This window comes from Stegastes partitus, unplaced genomic scaffold (assembly GCF_000690725.1).
Source record: "Stegastes partitus isolate 25-593 unplaced genomic scaffold, Stegastes_partitus-1.0.2 Scaffold1198, whole genome shotgun sequence".
NCBI lineage: Eukaryota > Metazoa > Chordata > Actinopteri > Pomacentridae > Stegastes > Stegastes partitus.
Window position 1 is genome coordinate 27332 of NW_007578929.1, and position 25478 is coordinate 52809.

The 25478-nt window shown below is 41.2% G+C and overlaps 1 protein-coding gene across 1 annotated transcript in view; it reads left to right on the forward strand.

Moving 5' to 3' along the window:
* Positions 1-24686, forward strand: part of ap3b1a (adaptor related protein complex 3 subunit beta 1a) — a 50709-nt gene extending 26023 nt beyond the window's left edge. The window contains exons 17-21 of the mRNA XM_008297200.1: positions 5505-5733; positions 10237-10321; positions 10918-11015; positions 12666-12804; positions 23750-24686. Of these exons, the coding sequence (XP_008295422.1) occupies positions 5505-5733; positions 10237-10321; positions 10918-11015; positions 12666-12804; positions 23750-23903 (705 nt within the window). The 3' untranslated portion in view covers positions 23904-24686. The remainder of the gene's footprint in view (positions 1-5504; positions 5734-10236; positions 10322-10917; positions 11016-12665; positions 12805-23749) is intronic.
* Positions 24687-25478: the final 792 nt, after the last annotated feature.

Genomic DNA, 25478 nt, shown 5'->3' on the forward strand with positions numbered 1-25478 from the left:
CCCTATAATCATTTGCAAGTGAAGTTAATATTTCACATTGATCAATGAGAGCGACACAGAAGCAAATAGTTTCATGTCGACACTAGAGCTGCAACAAGTAATCCAACAATCAAGTAACTGTCAACTTTTTAATTAAACTCCAATAATTTTTAGAATTTTTGAATCTTTTTTTTTCCTAAAGTAAAAACAGTTAAAGGTCTGTCATTTAAGCTTCTTAATTTAAAATGTTTTCTTGTTGCTTACCTCCTCTATGACAGAAAACTGAATAACTTTGGGCTGTAGACAACACAGGACATTTGAGGATGTCATCTTGGAGCTTTCTCTGTGGAAAATTGTGATTGGTTTAAGTTTGTGACATTTTATATCCCAGACTATTAATCTAATAATCCAGAAAATAATCAGTAATTAATAATCCTTAGTTGAAGCTGTAGTTCAATTAAAAATCATGCTTACACAAAAAAAAAAGTGCTGGCAGTTCTTTATCAATACTTGCAGAACTAGATGAAGGACACCACTGTTTCTGAATAACAGTCCTCTATTATTGCTAATGCTCTTTAATGGAAAATTTCAAAATTAATCATTTTAGAATACCTAATTTACTGACAAATTGGCATAAATTAAGTAACCTCTGTCTATATGCGCTGGAGAGAGTTCTTGTTACATTAAATAAGTGGTTTTAGGTGGCTGTAGTAACATTTATTTAATTCAATTTGCAGTCAAGGTCTTTGTGACGCCCCTCAATTAATTGTCATCTCCTGACTGAAGGGAACAATTAGGGCCTAAAGTCAAACACATGTCCCTTACCTTAATCCTCACAACTCTTGTTGAGCATAATGAAATCCTGTCGCTGGTGTTTGAGGCAGACGGTGTCTGAAAAACAGAAATGGATTTTCAATATATTCCCATACATCTCTGTACGGCTCATACCTCTTTCTTTTAAATTGGCCCCCTTATGCACACGGCACAAGGCTGCCCGGCTCTGGTTAGTCCTTTTGAATATGTCAGCGGGATTTTCAGGTCATTTGCCAGAGAGGATGCTGGGAACGTGGCGTCCGGGTTCTGAAGGTGACTGGTGTCTGTGTCATCCATCACAGGAGCTTCCTTTAAGTTGATGCATAATAGAGCCTCTCAATCAACTTCCTCGCTCATTGTCACCTCCCTCCTTCCTGTCCAGGGTGGAGACTGTGAGCCAAACCCAAAGAACAAAAAAAAAAAAACGACTGACAGAGAAGTCAAGGTTACATCCCTCTTCTTCTCTTATTTACACTTGAGGTGTTATGGGCTTGCACTGTGTAACAGGACAACAATGGATGGAAGGGTGAAGGGGCTTGTGTGGGCACTTGTGTCAGGCTTTAACTGTCCACTGTGTCAAATTGGTGATAATAAGCAGTTTGAAGCCCTGTCCTATCGCCCGCCGTCCGTCCCTCCTCCTCCTCCTCCTCGCTGCCGCTTGCTCGGGGCGAGGGGACAGACAGGACCTTGAAGCAGGATGTGTCTGTCAGGGAGGTAAATCTCTGCTGTGATGGGGTGGCAAACATTACGGCAAGCTTTATCGACACCGACTGCTCTGACACATTCAAAAGTGGCCCAATAAATTTGCAGGCTGGCGGTGGCGTGACGGGCGCTTGTGAGGGCACGGCGGCATTACAGCACAGCAACAAATGTTTGTTTGACCTCCTTTTACGGGCGCTTGGGCGGTCTGAGCACGAGAGACGCTGCGAGTCTGTCAAGGAGACAGTGTTGTTGATCCAAGAGTTTCTCTTGTATCTACCAGCAGTTTTTACATTTTTTTGCTACTGGTGCTAATACGATACTCAAACTGTTGCAATCATGTTTTTTATTTTTATTTGGAAACAAGTCACAGTTACAGTTGAATTATTAAAAAGTGTCTTTGTGTGGGGCTATTTTAAATGTTAAAGGGGATATTCTACCCTTCAAAGTCAGTTTTGTACACCACAATTGGACAATACCAACAGGCTGAAGAACATGAAGAACAGCCATATTGCCATTGATGACAACCAAAACAGTTCTATGCTATGGTGACATTCTGCATGATGTTCACCATGTCTTTGCCACACATGTTCACATCCATCAGCTTGTGACTGACAAAATCAGGACTTTTCTGTGAACACAAGATTGTTCCATTACTGTGGGGTCTACCTGGCATGCTGTCTTGCCCATAGGTGGCCATTCTGGTGATGCTGTGCCATCAGGACAGTCCCTCGACATTGTCTTTGGGAATAAAGGTCACGACCCCTGAGGCGCTTCCTCACAGTGTTTGCACTTATTTCTGCCTGGTGTCTTTTAGGAGTTTTCTGAACTGTTTTGGATCCTGTGCGAAACTGACCTCTGAGATGGGAGAGCGCAAGTCTTGAGCAACCATGGTTGTACGTTTACATCCAGGACTTGGTCTGTCCTCCACAGATCCAGTTTCTTGATACCACCGAGTAAATTGGTAGAGGTGTGACAGCCCAACCGGAGGCTACTTGTCATGCAGACATTCTACCCTCCGGCAGACCCAGGACACTGTTCGTGTCAGTGCTCAATAGTCGTGGCATCTCATAGCAGCAACATTGTTCTGTAATAACCTGCCTTGTATATATACAGATTCTTGTCTCTCCCTAAAAGTCACTAATCTACTCCATTTGATTTAAGAAAATAACGAAAGACTATCTGCATATGTGCAGTGAAGCATGAAAATAATTCAACATGACTCAACATCTCTCAGATGATGAGACGTCTGGAGCTATTTCTCAGCCATGGGATATGTTTACAAAAGTTGAAAATATTGTGTTTTTACTGGCACCGAGTTTAACATTTGTTAAAAAAAAAACAAAAACAAACGTAGAATTATTTACAGAAACCCCACCTAACAATGTCAAAAATAAATTGTGTTTCTTGATTTCATGATTAGATGAGTAAATATCTGACCTAAGAATAAGTGAACAAGGTTGAAGATGATGCACCCTTCCAGTGCTGACTTTCAATGCTTTCTGCTGGCCTCGAGGTTAGTGAAACAGTGTCGCGAGTGTTGCTTTTTTTTTCATGTCTTGCTGCTAAACTCTAGTCCCTTCCTCTAAAGTAAACACCCTGAAACTCATCTCAACAGCTCTTGTCGCACGTCAGCCTGATTCTTCATCCTCACAAGCCACATGACAAGTCCGAGGATGCCTCGTACATTTTCCCGCCCGAGTCGGGACACACTGGCAGTGCGTTCAGCTTCAGTAAAACAATGTACACTGACACCACTCAACACGCCGAGCTGCACCATCGTGCCCCCCGCGTTTCCACTGTGTTTCTTCGTATCACAGTCTTAGTCATTTTCAATTAGCTTAATTAGTTCACACACCTCGCATAATCATTCGTTGCAGATGTGTTTTTCTACCACTGGTTGTTTTTGTTTACTTCTTTTAAATGCTGCATTCAGTGCTTTATTTTGCTACTCTTGACTTCTTTGAGAGTTAAAATTGTTTTCTTGTTTTTTTTTAAAAATCACGTTCAAGTGGTAAATAGAAACTTTTCTGTGTCTGAACTCATTTGCAGCAGAATGGCATACATCGGTCTAGGTGTTGGCTCTGTGTCGATGTACAAGTGTTTTCAGGTGCTAATTGTTTTCGAAGGTGTGAAAAGGCTGTATCTGTCCTTATTTTTTATACAGATTAGTGCTGTCACTCAAGGCAGAAGGACCTTTGAGATTCATTGACAACTGAAGAAGCTACTTAAAGTTGCCATGCCTTGGTAATGGTTTTGTTACTTTGCATTGCAGACAGAAGTACAACAGAGGTGTTTCTCATGTTATTGCACATTACGTGATTATTTCCACATTTGGCGGCGGTGTTGCATTGTTTGGCCCAAACCATCTTATCTTTCTAATTAGAGCTGACAGTTGCCAGCATCAAGTGAAAATCTCACCAGCGTCAAGTGTCAACTAAGAATTTTAGCATTGAAAAATAGACCACCACCCACCTCCACCTCCTTTGTTTTCCACTTTATCTCGAAAGGTAATACAATTTCCTGCCTCTGAAAAGGTAAAAGCCCCTTTAGACGGCCAGCGAATGGCAGGTTTGGCCCATGCAGGCACTTGTGTTTCTATTCATTAGAGGTTGTATTTATTCAGCATGGTTGGACTGAGCATCCAGCCCATTTCCATCTAACTGGGCTGATGGAGAACATTTCTTGAATGCGCTCGTCTTTATCCTACAGAGTTAATGAACGGAGGGGCCGGGGTGGGGGAGTTATCAGCCAACGTTTGGTCCCACTTCGCTAAGAAGTGGTGCTTTCTGGCTGCTGACTGGATGAATTCAATTGCGTGAATATAGGTGATGGGAAGACCGGAGGTTCTTCTATTAATCTGGCCTCTTGTGTGGGTGCATTTGTGCTGTAATGTACAAAGCGTCCCAGGATATTGTGTTAAGGCTTTATGCATTTGGGCAATGCTCTGCATGTGCTTTTCTTGTCATCTTCCTCCTTTTCTTGTGCTCTAGCAGGACTCAGTTTATAGATCAGTCCAATCCATAGCGCAATTTATCTTTTTGATAAACAAGAAACAATTTGTGCGTTTCAACATTGTGATGTGCACGTTCACAAAAGTCACATTGCACGAAGTATGAAGTGAAGTAGGGCAGCTTAACTTAAACACATCATGCTCCAACTTATTTTGCTGTTTGATGCAATATGAAAACGCACATGTTTATTTTCTGTGACTAATCTACTTTATTTACAAGACATGGTGTTTGTTGGCATGCAGACTCTGCAGTTGCCCAGCTAAATGAGTCAGCAACAGGAAAAAAAAACCCTGAAAAGGAAGATTGGACTGCAAAAAGGAAATGAAACCTCAGTTGTAGGGCTTTGCAATTAATGCAGTATCAATCATCATCATGGTTTTAGCTTAGCTCCCACTGTTAAATGAATATTAGTGACTTTAGCATGAATGACTGTAGATATAGTCACTTGAGTTGATCTTTTCATAATGTATGTTTTTTGGACTTATTAGACAGATAAGTGGAGAGGAAGACAGGAAAGTAGGGAGAAGATTGGGGAAAGGAAAGGACCTGCCGAAAATGGCCGTGGGCCGGATTTGAACCCATGGCCACTGCATCAGGGACTTGAGACCATCTTGAGAAAATCTGACATTGGGATGTTTTAGGTCATTTTTGGTTGTACACCTGTATGAGCTTCTGCTGTAACTAAAAGGACACTAGAGGCTTCATTGTGTAGAGCTGCCGATTTAGCTTCTACCACAGACTGCATGTGAGGTGTTTAGGGAACATATGAAAATTGTAGCATCTGTCCAAAAGCCGATGCAGACACACTCCCCTCCAAAATCATTATTTAGAATGACTGATTCTAAAATACTGGATTTTTTCATACTACAATACATATTGCAGGAAAAAATGGATTGCATTGTCAGTTTTTTACAATATCGTTCAGCCCTAGTTTCAACTACTGCTTCAAGTCGCACTTAGAATAAGTGGTGTGTCCCTGTCTTTCATGTGTCCTTTTAGGTCACCACTCCATCTTTCGGTCCCGTGAAAACCTATGAGCTGCTTCACCATATGACAGGAAAAGGCCTGTCAGCCAAGTACCATTTCCCCAGGCAGCCATGTTTATACCAGCCCAGCATGGTTGCAGTGCAGGTTATACTGACCAACAACTCGGACCACAGCCTGGAGGAGATCCATATAGGAGACCGGAGCCCGGCAAGCCTGAACATCCACTGCTTCAACACCATTGGTGAGTGTTTTATGTGTAAAATACTCAACTGTGAGTCATCAAAATCCCAGGAAGTAGTAAAAAAATATTAAAGAGCAACTTGAGGGTCAAATTTTTACTGTATTTATACTTAATATTTCTTGAAAATTGTGGTACATTGTATGTTATTATCAGTACTATTTCCCATAGCATGCCATTTTATGTCAAATAAGGGAGTCATCTGAGCAGTAGCAGGTCGCTGTGAGTCTGAGCGACTGTGATTTAGGAAGCTGATCTTTTACTTTGGATTTTTTTCATTGTGAATGATTGTGTTTGTGCAGCTGCCTCAAACGGAAAACGCAAGCTTGTGCAGTGCTTATTTTAGACAGAAGGATCTTTCTGGAGATATAATGGAGTTCTGGACAGGGTGTTTAAGCCAGGAATTGTGAGTCTGACAGCTGTTGCAGTCTCTTTGATGTACAAAGTAGCTTTAGTTTCAGCAGCAGTAGCTTCTGGCTCCAGCAGGACTGATGGTTGTCTTCTTTAATGTTTGCAAACTTCTAAATCAGTCATCCACCTCTCTCTCTATTGTGGCACCTTAAAATGTAGTGTTGATTTATGTTCGAAAAGCGAAAACTGACTGATACCAGTTGATTCTCAAAGGAGTTTCTGTTATAAGTTTCAATGCTTCAGTATTAAATGGCCAAGTAGTTGTGTTGTATCCTGATAGGTGATAGCAAACTTTACATTCCTGAGATGTATCACAACGTTAGCTGTCATTATCAAACGACTGTCACTCATTGAGACACCTGTCCTGCTCTCCACTGCTTATCTTTATCACTAGTTCATTTCTCGCTGATGGCTGTTATTTCATCTAATCCTCATCTGATCCTGGTCTCAGTGACATCGTGGCAGCTCATAATTATAAAGCTGGTCTGTCATATGCAGCCTCTTGAGGATAAAAGCCACTGTTACATATTATATGTAATGTACAGAGTAGTTTTACATATAAGGTACATAATAATTGTTGTTTATCTGCAGCTCAACTGGCTGCTGTCTCTCTCCTGACATCACAGCAAAATTGTGATTTTTTTTTTTTTTCAAGTTAGTTTTTTGGCCTTTGTGCCTTTATTAGATAGTGCAGTGAGAGAGAGACAGGAAAATGAGGGAGAAGAATGGGGGGAGAACATGTGGGAAAGGGCCATGAGCAGGATTCAAACTCATGACCTCCACATTGGGACTGTAGCCCTGCACATGGGACACCAGCTCAACCAGGTGAGCGATAGTGACGCCCAACAAAATTGTGATTTTTGAGGCAGACATAAAACTCTGTAGCAAGAACTACTCTAAATGCTCTTGTAGTAGGTATATAGATATATTTGTTTAAAAAAAATCTAGTCTGTGCTTCATTTTCCTGAACATTAATTCACAGGGGTCTCCAACCTGCACATTTCTGTTTTAAATATACAATATATTTATACTGGATATTATGTATTTTAAAGTTAAAAACCATTTCGATAAGTCGTATGTTACCAGGCATTATCCAAAGTGTGTAATGGTACATGTTTGAGGTTAGAGGTTATATTGTCTTTTTTGTGTGCGTAATTTAAACCACAAAAGGGTCATTGTCTAATTACTGGGGGTTTCTGTTATGTCTATCTGATATATTCACAGTGTCCTACTACCCAAATGTTTTTTCTGCTGTAACTTCAACCACCACTTTCATTTCAGTCCGATTAGTGTTTGAGGTCCTTCTGGTCCTCCACAAGGACTTTTTGAAATCTCTGCAACTGTGTTTGTCTTCTCAGACAGATATTAAATGATAATCGTGTTATCAAAAACCTTTAAGCCTGTTCGCTATCAGTCCAGCAAATAGCCCTGTCCCATTCCCCCAACCTGAAAACAGCCAATATTACTTCAGCTAATCCCTGTTCATTAGTATTGATCAGGACGAACAAACATGCACTATCTCCTTATTTCTCCACACTGTTGTATGACGGCAGCGCTCGCTATAATATGAGACGGAGAACAGTGCGCCTTCAACGTTTTCAGTTTCACGTGTGCACAAACACACACACACACACACACACACACACACAGACAGAAGTGGTGTGCGGTGGAGCATGTTAAAACTGTCAATTGCGGGGGATTGATCGGGCATTGAAGGAACTCAAGCAGCCAAACAGTGGGTAATTTGGATCGATTGGGCCTGGCTACTGTGAGCGGCCGGCTGGACTTAGTTTGGATAAGTTGCAGAGGATGAATACAGACAAAGCTTTATGTAGTGTGTGTTAGGTGAAGGATAACATATGATGGGGTTTGTATTTAATAAGAAATATTGCCCTTTGGCTGCAACCTGCATTACCGTCTGCTGTTGTTCATCTCCACGCTGTTGTTGTTGTTAAGCCTGTATTGTAACAGGTTAAACTGGGGGAGTATTTGGGATTTTCTTACTGTTTACATCCACTGGCATTTCTCTGAACCAATTAACATCCTCCTTGTTAACTAATTTGTAACAGTTACTTGCATGTAGGGCTGGGAGATGTGGCCAAAAAGTGAAATCTTTCAATTTGTAGACATTTCACAATTTCACTAATCTACTTTGTTTCTTTCTATTTCTTTTACACAACTCTAGAATAGTTTTCTTGATTAAAACTGGTAACTAGGGCTGCATGAGCAAGACCAACAGAATAAAAACACCACTAACAGTTTGTAGAGCTTGTTTGTTAACAACAGGAGCTGCTGTGCGACAGAAACAAGGGGTTGACAGCACGTCTTTGAAATGCTTGTGCAATTTTCTTCCACCACGTTAGCTGTTTTTAACTTTGGTTTTGGAATCTGGACTGGAGCTACACCTGAAACTGAGAGAACGTACGTTGCTGCCGTTACACTGTTGGACTTTTTAGTGCTGGAGTATGTTTGTTCTTCTGTCGTGTTTTTGAGTTTTTACAAACTTCACAGAGCATCGAGGTCTTTGATATACTAAATCACTTCCATATTAGTTCCACCAAAGTATATGACTTTTTTTCTTTCTCACATTCTACTGCTGCTACCAGTATTCAAATGTTTGTGTCATCAAGGAAAAAACAACAAGGGCCGTAGTGTTCTGATCGACTAGTCGATTGGTTGGGCGATATGCTCTCTGTTGACCAAATTCTCATTGGTCAGACAATTGCCGGTGTTATTTTCATAACAACAAATACGTTGCATTCATAGACCTGGACAATACAGCCATGTTATATTACATACTGACATGTCCTCTACCTTTAGAAACATTGAATTTGGGGATTGTTTTGAATTTCTCATCCATCATTTATTTATAGTGACGATAACATGATACTCATTGACTGACACAGTGATGTTAGTGATGTACCAATCCAACTTCCTCTGACACCAATTCTGTTACCTCAGTGTTACCTTACCAAATGTCAGTTTGATAACTGTGTTTTTTACCCCCCAAAACTACCATTGCTCATATACCACTGATCCATGTAAACCTGTTTGGAAGATAAATTGAAAATGAACAGTAGAATTGTTATTACTGAAACTATCTGGCTGGATTCCCTGCTGTAACCTTGAGTAGTAGTAGTAGTTGTGTGCACCATGTCTGCACTTATTTCTGTCTGATGTCCACATATTACTGCAAACTTACTACTTGCAGTTTGTGCCTACATTTTAGAACAAGTACTAAGACACTTTAATAAGAATATAGTGTATTTAACTTTGCTTTTTGCAGAGACATCCCCATTTTGCTGAATTCTCAAACCTTGATGGACATTATTATTTGGTCATAAAAAGTCAACTACAGATGGTAGTCTAAATTGTTCATTTAATGTTTTACGTTCACAGAAGAAAGTAAAATATAAAAGTAAACTCAGCGCTGTTAGGGAAGCTGTGAAGGCTGGATTGGAAGTGAGTCCATGATGGCTCTGTTTTCAGACAGTTTCCTCTGGAGCCTCTGCTCTTCTCTTCTGTCTGTGGAAAGAGTTATACAGTAAAATAGCTCTTGCTCCACGGAGAGAGAAACGCAGGCCGACCGGGGAGGCGTGGAGGATGTTTCTGTCTGTCTGCGCTCCTCTCATCGTTAACCTCCTCCTCCTCCTCCTCTTTCTTTTCCATCCAGCTGTCCAGACTCCCTCTTCAGCAGTTTTGGCTTTGCTTAACTCTCTTCCAGCTTTGCCCGCTCTGTCTGTCTCCCTCACCCCATCTCTCTTGATGCTGATGCTCTCTTTGACAAGCCTGTTGTTTTGGAAATATGCTAGTCCTTCATGTGTTTTTTTTTTTTTTTTTTTTGCACCGAGGCTAGAGGTGTGGGGAATGAGATTGAAGGATAGATTTCTCACACACGGTGGCCTTGCTTTGTGAAGTAGAAAACACAAGTGGTGTGGATGCCTGTCTGTTCCACTCTGCTGCTGCCCCCCTCCTCCCCCTCCACCACCACCTCCCTTTGCTCCATCCTTCCCCACACTGCACACTGTGCCCTTGTCACTCACTCTTCCTTTTCTCCCCCTCTCCGTCTTTCCCTCCCCTCTCTTCCATTCTCAGAGCGGTTGGAGCAAGAGACCTCGGTGACGGTATCCATGGGTATTGACTTCAGCGACTCGACACAAGCAGCCAACTTCCAGTTGTGGTGAGACAACCTGACATCCCTCATATCAAGTCGTGTATTTTGTACCTCTTCAGTTCTACATCTTTTTCTGCTACCGTTCATCATCACATCTCCCACACCTGCCTCCGTCTCTTCATTTGCTTATTTTCGTTGCCTTTTCCTCTCTCTCTCGTCTGTTCTTTGTTAATTCTCCTCTTCCTACCAGCTCTGTGCCAGCACTCCCAGGTGAGACATCAGCTACAATTGATCCCGGTTCACTGGGATAACAATTATTCCTCCAGTAATCAGCCCTAGCCCAAATCAGCCTGCTGAATGCCATTGGCACCGCTGCTCAGCCGATCAATAACCTTATCAGAAAATCTGTTTGAGATGGGGGAATCAATCCGGCCCAAAATGCCATTCACAGAGCGTGGTTTGCAAAGCAATCACAAGAGAAACATTTCATACACAAACAAAGCATACGTACACACAAGTGCACAAAACGCCTGTCATTCGTTCAGATGAAGATGAATTTAAATCACAGAGCAGAAGGAAGTGAGGTCACTGTGCAAGAATCCTTCCTTACATTGCAAATACATCGCTTATTATTCTTCTTCTTTTGTTTTCCCTCCCTTTAGCACCAAGGAGGACCAGTTTAGTGTGTCCATCCAGCCTGCTGTAGGAGAGCTGTTAATGCCGAGTAGCATGACGGAGCAGGACTTCTGCAAGGAGCAAGGTGAGTTAAGGTTGCATTAGTGTTTGCAAAATGCAATTTTACAATTTCATTTAGCAACACTTTTATCCAAGAGACGTACATTGAAGAGCGGATACACAACACAAGCAAGGATCTAGTCAGGAGAAAGCGATCTTACAGCATATTGAATGTCATTTGTGGCTTCATACAAACTTGTCTGATACACAATCATTTCTACATGAATTACTTCACATGGCCATTTGCTAGCTAGAAAATGACTGAAACATCAAGGCAGTAACTGTACAGTTGCTGGAGTGTCTGTTCTTGATATGTAAATAGACGACAGACTTCTGTTTGGCCAGAAAAGTGCTAAATATCACATCTAATATTTTCAGAAAATCCCAAGGTGAGACCAAAACGATGAACATGTTGTCATGCTTCAGCCGCAAGCCCATTTGTTTCCTCCTGAAATATATAAAAGTACCTGACAAATACATAGTTTCATTAAACAAGGTTAAATACTCTCTAAAATCATCTGAGCAGTGTAGTTGTTAGCAGTATGTACTCATAGAGGAGTACATATTACACTTGTTGGGGGGATAGTTTCAGCTGTGGATGAATTATTCGGTACACTAGCAAGTATTTAGAGCAGCGGAATGTTGTGTTTGGGATTGACTAAAAGCAAACTGTGTGTTTTGAGCCAGTGCAACAGTTGTGTTCACTGGTTTTAGTAATGTTTGGGCCAGGATGGAGCTTTACTGCACAGAGAAAGACATATCAGGCTGTCCGTAGGATTTGTTAAGAATAAGAAAAATCTAAAAAGACCACACTTTTTCTATAAAGGTGATTAAACAATCTAAAATACATTGTAACATTGTCATTGCATGTTTTAGTGACAAAAGTAGATGTTTAAATCTTCATATTAGTCTGCCTCTAATAAGCATTTCCTCACCTTTGTCATTAGGGCAAAATGCTTGCCTCTTATGAAACACTTAATGGTATTTCCTGCTGAAACACACACACACGCACACACACACACACACACACACACACACACACACAAACACCTGTAGAGTTCCATGCTGTGGCAGCTATTGAGAGCTGAGAGCATCCTCATATCTAAGCCATCAGTGTGCTCCTAAGTGCCTCCTAAATGCTGCTTCTGCATTAATTAATCTTCATTCACTTCACGTTTTTTGAGCTCTGCTGAATACATCCTTCACTCAGGCGGAAAAAAAGAGCAACTTCCTTGGCAGAACCATTTTCTCTTTTGCAAATTCCTTTTTTATATATGCCAATTGAGTGAAGCAAATTAATTCTTTCAGGTAACAGGTTTTTATTATATTTGTCTTTAAGACCTATTTTATTTCTTACCTAACCTGTGCACATTAACTCCTTTCTTTTTTTATTTTTTTAAGTGCACATAAACTGACCCCTTGCCTGCAATTGGGGGTCTCTCTTTGCGTTTTTGATTTAGATTCCGTCCTGAAACCTGTGTCTGGAATACTTTCTGTAAAGCAAGTTAATGATTTTTAAATGTGTAAAAGTTGACTATGGAATTGTAGTACTGCCCGTTGTGTGCTAAATATTGTAACTGTTCAAGTTTACACAGGGCGAATACATTGGAATTACAATGGCAAAATAGTCTGAACAGAATTTAGCTTCTGTTTTTGTTGTTTTGCATCTTCTCAGGAAAGCTCCAGGGTATGAATGAGACCTCTGCAACCATCACCATGGCAACAGCTAACGCGTCCAGCCCGGCCATCAGCAAGCAGGTTCTGTCTGTGGCCAACGTAGGAGTGGTTTCATCCAGCCAGAACGACTTCAGCAGGTAAAATGCACACAAACATCATTAACATCACAATTATTAGCCGCTTCTTCTTCTTTCCCCCCACATCAAACCTTCACACAGATTTATTCACAAAATAGCTTATATATGGTTTGAGATTTTATTTTATTTTTTAATATAAGAAAAAAATGTTCATGCAGAGAATTTATTCAGATTATTTTTGCAATTTATTTTTCTTCACATTTAGAGACCACTGCACCGCAACTAGCAGTAGTCATTGTAGTGGGGATCATTTACTCATTTATTTTACTTTTATTGATAAAGCACCTGGACAGAGCATTTCACTCTAAACACCAGTGTCTGACGATGAACTGAAAAGTCAATCAGTCACTTAAAATTTAGACTAAAACCATTTAAGTTGCCTTAAATTTATTTATAACTTAATTTCCTCTCAGGTCAAGGGTTTAGTTATTGCACATCAGTATTCAGAGGGGCTGTGTGTCTAGTTTACATACCATGTCAGTAGTCATACAGCTTTATTAATATGATTTAAAGACCCTCTCTGGTGAATATACATGTGTCTTTATTTATTTATTTTACCTATTTAGCATGTCAGCACGGTGTTTTTAATGTGGTGAAAGACACATCTGAGGCAAAACAATCAGTCACCACCATGGCTGAGGATTTCCAACTTCAAACTGCAGCATATCGATGACAGTCTCAAACACACAGATTCAGACTTCAGGTGTTTCACATGTTACAAACCTCGAGAAACAATCTTGTCAACTTTCTGTGTCATTATTCTTCTTACTCCGACTTTACAACTTGCTATTGTGTAGCGTAGAGCATTAGTTTGAGCAGGGCCTGAGGTGAGCTGGTGTGCACAAGCTGCAGATGATTCAGGAGAGGAGGACAGAGCTGTTTGGGGCTTAAATTTATGCACATTTCAAAGGCGGTATTATAATAAGAGTACATAGTCGGTTCATTTGTGGTGATGGTGGAGTCATCTGCAGTTCCAAGCTAGACCATTAAATTGGTGCCATTCAAGATATATTGGTGTCATTATACATGTTGGCTGAGAAATGATGAAAATGCTATGTTGGGTTCAGTTAATGTAATTGAGAAACCGTGTCGCTGTCACACCAGAGGACACTGACTGAGTGTTGAGTTCATACCTCTCTTGGTTACAATTCTTCAATCACCAAATTTACATGATTCTGGTGAAAATGACTGTTTATCTTAACTGATCACGAAAACATATTTGAAACGTCACGCATAGATTTTCTGATAGTGATGTGTCATCCGCAAGCATCTCAGCTCTTAGAGCCGATGCTTTACAGTGAATCAGAAGAGCCAGCTCCCATCAAGTGAGAGCCGGCGCCCGACTTTTTTTTTTGTTTTCTGCTACTCAGTGGCTCAGCTCAGCTCACGGCAGAACTTTGTTTTGATTGGCAGCATGGCGGCCTTGTGGTCAATCACATGTGAGGATTTAGTACCACAGCTGATGTGATCATGGAGATGAGATGCTATCTTGAGGAGCCCCTCATCCAAAGAGCAGAAGACCCACTGAGCTGGTGGCAGGCCAAGCCCTCAGTCCTCCCCCACCTGGTGAAGGTGATGGAGGGGAGACTGTGTATTATGGCAACATCTGTTCCCTCTGAGAGAGTCTTCTCAAGAACAGGGCAGATAATAACCGAGAGGAGAAACCTCATCATCCCAGCCAAGCTGAGACATTTAATTCTTTTGATTGCAAACCTGCACTAAGGACACACTGTTGGGTGTTTGAACTGATTTTTGTTCTGGTTCTGTTCTGTGGGTTTGTTCATTTGTTTTCATGTTAAATTAAGATTAAAAGTTTGATTAAAATATTAAACAAAAGTAATAATGCCATTAAAAATCCATAAAATTAGGCCATTATAAGGCTTCTCATAAGAACACTAAATTCAAAAGGGTTTATCAACACACAACGCATTTATATTTGTCAAGTTAGGCTTAAATATGAGGCTACGGATGATAATAAATTAAGAGCCGCTTGCGAGCCGAAAGAGTCGGCTCTTTGAAAAGTGCCAAACTTCCCGTCAGTATTTCCTGTAGAGGTAAAGCTGTGTGGTGGCTCTGGCCCTTAATTATCCATAACTTTAACCTTAATACATCTAAATGAGTTAGGTATGTAAAAAATTAAAAGTTTTTTTTTGCTGATGTTTCATGACTTTAGTACAGTGTTTTTACAGTTTTCTGTAGTTTTCCTACTTTTGTTTGTCTGTTTGTCTTGTTGTTTTCTTACCTACTTTGTAAAGCATCTTGGAGTGTCTTGAAAAGCGCTATATTATTATTGTTGTTATTGTTATTATTGTAATTATTATTATCCCAGCCCAAAGGGAAAACCACCAGGAGCAAAAAATTTCTATGTATAGTATTAAAAATTTTCAACTATTTTTCTTAATTCTTAATTGTGGCAAAACAGAAGTTTGTGACTAAACTTACTGGCTGTAATGCGTAGTTAGTGTAGGTTCATGATGAGCAAGGAAAGACTCCGTAAAGGTTGTCAATACATTGTCTTTCAACAGTTTGGGATTATATAATGTTGCAGGTATTTATCCTTTCAATATATAATGCCTTTGTTTGATCTGTTAAGACTCTGTGAGGTGTCATTCTCAAGGGATATAAGAGTACAAGTTAAATCACACAATCCAGTAATATGTATCAGCATATATTAACATGCAAAATAAAAATTAGGTAATTGATAAAAATAGGTTAAAAAAAGACATAATCCAGTGAAAATAAATACGTATAAAAGCATAATATTTAATAGTATGTTCCCAAAGTTGATGGAAACTTCTGCTTTACATTTTGACTGCAAAAATGCGTTGCTGAGTAGTTTATAATTTAACTGCATGCATAAAAACACCACATATGAACATATTCAACCTCACATGTGATCATAATAAAATGTGATGGCAACAGCAAGAGGAAGCCACTACATGACATGCAGAATCCAAAGAAAGTCTGAGGAGCTTCAGTAAACTGGACTTCTCTTTTAGGTTTTTGAAGACGTTTCACCTTCATCCAAGAGGCTTCTTCAGATCTAATAAACTTAAGTTCTAACAAATCTTCAGCTACGACTGAGGTCAAACGTCCTCAAACACCTAAAAGAGAAGTCCAGTTGTTTATTACTGACGCTCCGAGGGTCACCATGGCCTGGATGACTAAGTATCTGCACAGATTCAAAGAGAGGTTTGTTTGTTCTCTCCCAAACTGAGAGGGTAGATGTTCCCGGGTACATGTGCCCATTATAATTGCGTTCTACGTGGACTTTGGTTAAACAGTGTGTATGCGGGTGTCAGGGAGTGAAAGTGTCTGCGTGTCCCCGGCAGCCTCACGCAGACATGCCAGGGGAATGCCCTGAGAAGCCTGGCTGTGTAATTGGTGTACACAGAGTGTGCTAATGAGCTTCCTCCTCTGTCACGCACACCCGAACACCTGATAGATAATTACACCTCCCTCTCTCCCTCTGTTTCCTGCTCTGTCTCTCTTTCAGTTCGTCTCTGCGCCCCCATCTGTCTCTCCCTCCGCTCTGCTGTCTCTCTTTCACTTCCTCTTTGTCTTTCACTCCATCCCTCTGCACCATGCTCCGTCGTCCTCCACCTCTTCGTCTCTTCCTGTCTGTCTGCTATTACCTTGCCATGTCTCGGGCTCGTCGTCTCCGAGCGATCTTGTGCCTGTGATAATTTCTTTATAGATTTGGGCTGGAATAGAAGAAGAATGTCGGAGACACTGGATAAATAAGGGACAGCGAGGAAGTCAGAGTGCAAAAATAAGAGGTAGACATTTGCACAAGGGCACAGAGAGCTGCAAGAGTGAGTGGAAATCAATGTTAGGCAGTGGGAGAGGCCTGCATCCAATAAGCCCATACTTCATTCAGAATAACCAATAGCTCAAATGACTCCATGCTATCAATCTCTCTCCTGCTTCTGTGACGGCTAAAGAGGAAGACAGTGTCCCAGTGTTGCCCTGTAGTCTAACAGTAATGAAGATACTTGCTTCCATATCGTCTGATGCTGTCCTTATGGTGACCAGCTCTTCCACTCTGTCCTTTAGAGAGCCTTTTATAGGAGATTATGGAATTCCTCACTGACTACAGTCTCAGTCCTTCAATTCTCAAACTTAACCAGCAGCCTTGACAGACTTACCTCTAAAAAAATGTGGATGCAAAGGAAGCAGGACTGGATGCTTTTGTCCTCTAAATCTGTCTATTTATTGCTTTGATTTGGAAGTAGTTCTATGTAAATTCTACAAGTTCTAAATTAAATTAGCGGTCCAAAAATATCCACTATAATTATTGTATTGTTGGGATTAGAGCTGCAGAAATGAAGTGATTCATTGATTTGTCGTTCAAAAGATTTTGTTGATCGAGCAAAAATTCTCTGGCTTCAGTTTTTCAAATGGGAATATGATCCAGTTTCTTACTTTGCTGTTACAGTAAACTGAGTATCTACGAGATCCAACACAAAAATAGCACATTACGATTCGCAGTTTTCACTTTTTGCTGATATTTGCACGCTGAGCAGTGAATTAACACTGAAAATAATCCTCACAATCACACATCTGCATCGGTGTGTTTATTGTGTTACAGTCAGTCTTTGGTTTAAAGAGTTCATTTTAATCTTTCATAATTCCAGCACCCACCATCAACTATATTTGCAGTACAGTATGGTTCATTTACACGCAGTTTTAACCTTCCTTTGTACATCCCAGTTTACTGTTGATTCATCTGTTGAATATTTTACTGTCTGAATACAGTGAAAGTTCAACCCATAGTCTGAAAACCCAAACTACTCAATATGAAACAGAGAAGAGCAACAAATCCTCATATTAGACATGCAGGAATCAGAGAATATTTGTCTTTTTTGCTTGATATAAGACAATAAATTGAATATTACATTACTGTTTTGCTACTATACCTACTTTGAATAACAGACACACATACACATAGCAGGGTGATCGATCAGATCGGATACACCCACTGAGAGCTTATTGTAGAGGTCACTCTGCATTAAATGTGATGCGTGAGGTGACCTCCATCCTCTTTTTCTCCTCTGATCTCCCCAGAGAAAGGCCTCTCTAATCCAGGCAAGATCACACAGGAATCTGCCCTCGGAGGAGCAAGAGTTTGGATTTAATGTAGAAATAATGGATGGGATTTCAATACGAAGCCCAAGTTTCACAACACATATTTCATGCGCTTTGAACTGACCTTAGACTCTTTGCGTTATAGATCGCAGCGTTGGCACATGTTCTGTTTAACAAAGCAACAGCCTGCCTCCCCCCTCTGCGCCTCCCTGCACTCCCCTCGTCTATCAGCAGGGTGCAGCACTGCTTTTCCCAAACAGGCGTCGAGGCCGAGCGGAGGGGGATGCCACTGAAACACAGAAATTGATTGCTGGAAAGGAGGATGGCAATAAATCAAGCAGGAAAGCAAATGTAGAAAACGCTGTTCTTGTTTATGTCTAAACAGGCGGAATAGAATAAATGTGCTCTATTTTTCAGTCCGTTTGAAAGCAAATTTGATCGAATTTTGCATGCATTGCCAATCCCTCTGGTTAGAGCCTAATTTTCAAAAAAAAAAAAAAAAACTGAACCCCTTGATTTATAAGCTATGCTTTCTCTTTACTTTTACACTTTGATGTAATTAAATTATGTTCCTCTAAACACAGAATTCTCCTCTTTTCAGTGAAGTTGAATTCTTGTTCCAATTTAAAATTTAATTGACTATCATTTATAAGCTGACTAATTAAACGACTGGTCTCTCCTTTATGGATTGCTTCAGTGGACACTGGTCTATGATCTGTCTTCAGATGACGCTAACAGCTCTGTGTGGCTGGTTTGTTTTCAGACAGATTTGTTTAACTGATTTTTTCTTTACATGCTGTCTTCTTGTTTTGCCTCTGTTGTCTGTTTGTCCTCTCCTACCCCTCACGTCCGTCTGCCCCTCTGCCCTTCGAGTGCAGCTCTGCAGTTTGTCCGTATGGCTTAGCTCTGGAGATGCGTGGAGGGTTCCTGGTTCTAATTGGGGCTAATAGCTTTGGCCATCTGCCTGGTCTGAGTCTGCTCGCTTGTGTTCGGCTCTGGTCTGGCCTCACTGACCACTCAGTTGAAGGACACTCCTCCACTTGTCCACCTGGCCAAGAATCAGCATGAAACAAGCATACAGCCGGAGCCACCGCTCAGTTTTGCCTTAGCTTTTTTTGAGTTTTTGGTGAAAACATGCAGTTCAGTCTTTTTTTTTTTGTACATTAGTTGTAGCAACTGAGAATGCAATCTTGGCTGCTGAGCTGGGTGTCTTCTCTGCGTGAGAGTGAATGTAAAGGTGAAGCCCACTTTGTGTTTGCAGTGGCAGGGTGGAGGGGAGGCAGATGGCACACACAGGCTCTCTGCACTGAGGAGAATCACGGATAATTGGAGAGTGATGCTTAGCCGCAGCCCTGCTGATCGATGCCAATCCACCTGCTCTAAGTCCAGGGGTTATGCTTTGCTTTTCTTTCCATAGACTGCAATTAATCCAGTGTTTAGCCCGGTATGTGAAGAGTGCAGGAGAATACCAATGACCCGTTTAAGGCCTGCTTGACCTTAATCTTTCCCTCCGAGCCCTTAAAAATGCGCTGATGTTGTGTTAGACGTAATGTTTTCGCACCCGAATGTGCACACAGCCACAAACAGCATAGTGAGGGTATTCAAAGCAAATACACTTGGAAATCAAACACAATCAAAACACGTTGTTGTTTCTTTCACTCGCTTATTACCACACATGAACAAAAGCCCACAGCAGCGTCTCCTGAGACGAAATGAAAGCAGCCTCAGGGTGGTGTTAACTGGCTGAGTAAATGATAGATTTATATCCTAAATCCATTAGCAAAGCCACAGGGACCACATAGACACCTTAGGCTGTTGGCAGCGGGGCCAACGGAGAAGCTCAGGGAACAGGACGAGGCGCGAGCTTGTACGTTTATGTGCTCATGATTTGTGTGTTGAAAGTCACATGAAAAGAAAGGGAAAACAATTTCTAAGCAGAATTAGATTTTAAGTTCTGTGTTTTGTTTTGTTTTTTTAACCCTCTGAGGCTAAAGCAGTTTCTGTCACGTTTTATCCCGATGTGGGTTCATTTTTCACTGCTAAATAAAGTCTTACTTTTTCATGAAAAAGCACAACAAGGCTTGAAGTAAAGAGCACTCAGGAATGTCCTCTGTGCAGTCTAACACAGTTGTAGTGTTATAAATTATTACATTATAAAAAAGGGGGGGAAAAAAGTTGAATTTCTTTGGTTATTCATTTTTGCAATAATTGAAGAAAACCTAGAATCAACATGTACAGCGTTTTTCCTAGTGACCATGGATGTTCCAGTCCTGGGGGGGAAACGTTGGCTCTACCTGCTGTAGATATTATATTAGTATACTCACATTTTTCTTTTGTTTCCATCCTGGTCTCCTCTCTACTCGGTGTAAACACTGCCTGCAGCTCAGCTGAAAAGTCCCAGAATGTTTCTCATGTGACTGTCGTAGCTGATAATGGCTTCTTGGCTGCTGAGGATTGCTAATTCCAGAATCTGGCTACTGCAAACAATTTAATTTTTGGCAAAATTTTAAATATGACATTAGAGTAAAGGGATTTTGAAGAAATATTTAAGCTTGGATTTGGTTAGATTTGGATTTCTCCTGAAGACAACAGAGGGTATACTTGATTACTTCAAACACCGTTGGAGAGCCAAAAATCCAATAATGCTTCCTGTTCTTGCAGTTTCTTGCTCTGATAAATTATGTAATTTTAGCGATTAATTAAAGAATGAACAAGCCTTTTAAACTCGCTGGTGGGCTTTGAGGTTCAGAGGGTTAGAAGCTGGAATAAAGCACTGAAGAGGACACATCCTAGATACCCACAGTTAGTAATTTGTATAAATATACAACTCCTGAATTATTTAAAGAAATAAGAGCAGAGCGAAGAGGTTAGTATTTCTAAGAGAAATTCATCCCCTTCTTGAATGGCTTGTGTTTCCTGCTGAAGTGGCTAATATTTTAATTAAGCCTGAGGAGGACTCTCTCTCTCCTCCCTGAGAGCTCCCTGATAAACTCCCTCTTCTCTGTTGATGGTAATTTAGCAGCTCCCCAGAGACACACCCAGACACAGTAAGGCTTGCGAGCCAGCTCTGTTTCATTGTGTATGCATGTCCTCCCCCTTTAACGTGTGCGTGCTAATTGCTGGATGTGCTAGTCTATCCCGCCGCGCAGCACGCCGTCGCAGGCCTCGGTGACGGCGCCTCTCCACAGGCCGTCCTGCGGGGGCTCTTCACAGGCTTTAGTCAGGCCTAAGTGGGGCTCTTTGTGGACTGTTTGTCAGGCCTAAGCGGGCTGCCACGGGGGGTCTTTGTTGCGTGGATGTAGTGCTAAATGGAGGCAGATGGCTGGGAGTTAGCCACGTGAGGCTCAGAGATGCAAAGGGCCAGAGGGGAGCAGGAGAGGGGCCCAGCTCGGCTCTGTCACCCTCAAAGAGGGTCACACTGGGTCAGAGCCCCTGTCTGCCTCTTGTTAGCGCTCTCAATGGGGACCATGTGCGCCCAGATTTGCTCCCGATCTGCAGGGATGGTATCCAAGGAAACGGGGGATGGAGAATTCTCCCGAAGGCCCAGAGGGAGCTGGTGGGACAGGGCATCCCCCATACTGGTCCCAAGGCTCCCACACACTCATAGACACTCACAGTCCATAAAAACAGGCTAAATTCTGTTTGACTGGCATGAAGGGCGTGTCTCATCCCTAATGGCTCTTTAGTCAGCTGGGATAATAGACTGTCTGTTGATCTGCGCTCTATATTTCCTGTCACATCATTTGCCTTCTTTGTCTCATTCCCTAATTTAGGGTAATTACAAGATGTGAGGTGTGAGAGAATTTTCTAACGGGAGGATTTATGGGTAAGCAATGTGAGTAAGCGTGGAGGCCTGTAGCTGAATAGCTGGTACACATTAAGGTGCCTGATGTTTGTTATCACAAGCTGGTCACTGATCATAGTTAAATACTTGCTGGCTTCATATCTCAAGAGTTTATGTGAATTAAGGTGACATTTTAGTGAAACTGCTGAAAGTTAAGTCGTTTCAGTTAAGTCTTTAAGAGGTCAGACCTTGCAGCCTTAAGGGCAAAACATTAGACCTCTGTTACATATCGTTTCAGCATCACATTGGGATGTGCGCATAACTGATTTACTACAGACGTCTGACAGAGAGAACAAGCTTTACTCTTTTTTTATAACTTTATTTAAAAGAAAAATAGTTGACCTGCAGGCTTTCATGTGCACGGCAAAGTCCGTCCATCCGTCCATCCATCCATTATCTATATACCTCTTAATCCTCACTAGGGTCGTGGAGGGGCTGGACTCTATCCTAGCTGACTTAGGGTGAAGGCAGGGGACACCCTGGACAGGTCACCAGTCTATCGCAGGGCTACACTTAGAGACAGACAACCAAGCACACTCACATTCACACCTACGGACAATTTAGAATCACCAATTAACCTCAACATGTTTTTGGACTGTGTGGGAGAAAGCCGGAGAACCTGGAGAGAACCCACACTGCACGGGGAGAACATGCAAGCTCCACACAGAAAGATCCCGGATGCCCCCAGTGGGATGTGAACCGGTGACCTTCTTGCTGCGAGGCAACAGTGCTAGCACGGCAACATGAGCAAGCGAGAGGACAGAAACACAAGGAAGATTTGGTCACAACAAAAAAATCATTTGTATGAAAATATTTTGGCTGCAGAAGGGATGCTGGTGACCAAAAACAGTTACTGTCTGGTGTACCTTGCGATTGTTGCCACCACACAAACGTGACTCATTTGTTTGACCATTTCAATCAGCGCTGCAAAGCTCTGCAAAGTCATATCTGAATGACGTCCAAAGCAAAACACTGTTCTGGATGCATCTGCCAGTGTTACACCATATGAGAACCATTCCAATCAGCTTTTTTCATCTTTTTTTAAAAATGATTTTCTGTTTTCAATTGCAGATGCTCCTCCACAAAATCAGCCCAATCATTGTAGAATGATTCAGTCTTTATAAATGGTTATTCAAGCCACCTGGTGAAAATTCCTTCATCATGCATTATATATAGAGGACAAAGTAAATATCATGCAGCCGTTGATATGAATATGATATGTATTTTATCCTTGTCACCTGATCTCATAATGAGCAATCCACAATATGTTTAGAAAATCTGTTTGTTTCAGCCAAGGTGAGCTTTTTCCCCCTGGCTTTAAAGACACAGACCTGAAACTAATCTGACAGTTGGATGGAAACACGATTTGTAGCCAGGCATATAATTTTGGGTGTATAGAGCGCTGAGTACTTCAAGAACTGAACTGCAGCATCTTTCTTACAACACATTGTTTTTTGTTTTTTGTTTTTTTTGGTAGACAGGAACAAGGAACTCTTTACTCATCTGTTTCATGACAGTTGCTTAGAAGAGAAAATAACATCAAAACGTATTAAGCAGACTTTCAAAAATGCATTTTTTCGCCTTATTTTGGTGCTGTACTTTCATCAGGAAAATGTTTTGGAGAAGAGAAACCAAATAATGTAGGAAAGCTTGAATATGAACATGTGTGTAGATGTGCTTGTTGGAAACACTATTTGGCCGTTGGGGTTTTAAGCATTCACATAATTATATGTACCCATTTTTATGTTTTAAAAAAAGTACATTTGTGATTGACTGTAGAGAATGTTTTGTAACTTCATGTATGTTTTGAAAATTGCGATTCAGTACAATGATGTTATGGGATGCATGTCTTCCTACAGTGCATGCACCAAAATAGCACCATTTTTACGTGCCAGAAACCATGAAAACGATGATTGTCTCAACCAAAACTATAAGACTCCAATTTATACATCACAGCTCTGTCTGTCTTGGCTGTTTTGTGGAACTGACTCAAGTGCTCTTGTTGACCTGCAGGTTTGCTGGGCGGACAGTCAGCAGCGGAGCTCTGGTCCTGGTGTCGCTGGAGCGGAAGGAGTCCTCCACTGCCCTGCTCACCATCAACACAGAGAAGAGCGTCATGGCCTCCATGTTGCTCCGAGACCTCAAACAAGCCCTCGCCCAGGCATAAAACCCTGCCCTCCCTCCTGTAGTAAAGATACAGGTGAACTACACTTAGGTAAACATGTCATGTATTTTATTTCCATGGTTTGGGACAGTTCTTTTACACGTGATATCCAAAATCCATAAGCTCAAGAAACATCGCTTGATAACTGGAAGCAATGGAGGAGCCCTCACTCAGCGTTTCTTGTTTTTATGGTCTGTGGCTTTGGAATAGAATTGTCCTGAACCATGGGAATAACTTTGTGAAAGTCTTCACTGACGTGGTGATCCCCTCTCAAACAGTCAGAAGGCATCACAGAAGTTCTAGTACATATTTAAAGGTCTCATTGTGTTTAGAAATGTCCCACCTCCTTCCCCTGAACCAAACACTACTCCTTCACACAGATATCAGACTAACTGGCCTTGGCAATGACGACTTGAATTTCATGCCGTTTCATTCTGATCAGGCATGATCATGTACAAATAGCTGTGCGTACATTTTGGGAGAACGAGTACATCGCTGCTCAGCACACGGTGCCAATACCTCTGTTCCTCTGCAGTGTTTCTTTTTGGCCGAGATTACTGGAAAAGAAGGATTTGTCCATATTATTTCAAACCCTCTACGCACCGTTTAGAAGCATTTGTGACACCAAACACAGATGTATTTTCACATTCCAACCTTTAAACTGCTCCAAACCACAGTGAAGTGCCTTTTACACAAGAATAATAGAAAACCAATCATCGAATCAAAAAAGGTGTTTTTATCTGTATCGCTATTTCTGAACAATAAAAATGTGACTTTATTACTACAGTAAACTTCTTCTTTTTTTTTTTCTCTGGTGTTGCTACAAACAACAGTTTGACTCGGCTGGAGCTGAAGTCTCTGCTCTGTGATTTATAGTCACTTAACGGAACGTGGCTGAAGCACAGATTCGTTAATGGTGAGCTCTGCTAATTGGCAGGCTGAGGCGCATACCATGTACTCATGACATCATGATTTTGATGAATCTGTCACTCCACCAGCTGACATATGTTCTCCCTCTTCATCCACGTTTTCACCACCAGCTCTGTTGAATCCTGTAAACCAGGAGGAGGTAAGCAGCAGCGGCTTGTGATCCAAGTGTGACAATGTGAAGATGGCCTTAAACTTTTTTTCTACACATTTACCACAGGTGACATGTATCTTCGGGTAAATCTCAAACACACATGATATTGTCACATTAACGATGAATCCATGTGAGGAAAAACATTCAACATGAAGTAAAGAAGCAAAAATGTGAGTGAATTCAAACCGTGTAAAGTCAGAGTTGCTCCAAACTCCACATGATTTATGTGTCACCAGCAAAAATAGGTCACACCTGGATCAGAAAATTGCATTTTTTAAGTAATTTTTGCCAGATGTATCTGTGCTGTCACGTGGTGCTGTTAGATTCAAGTTGGAAAGATGAACATCTGTTTTTTTGTGGTTTTTTTTTTTTTTTTTTTTAAATAAATAGCAAACTTTAAAAAAAAGAAAAAAAAAGTAAAAACCCACTGAGGACTTAACAACTGTTTTTAGACTCATCTAACCATCTGGCTTGAAAAATATTACAGTCTAGGTATT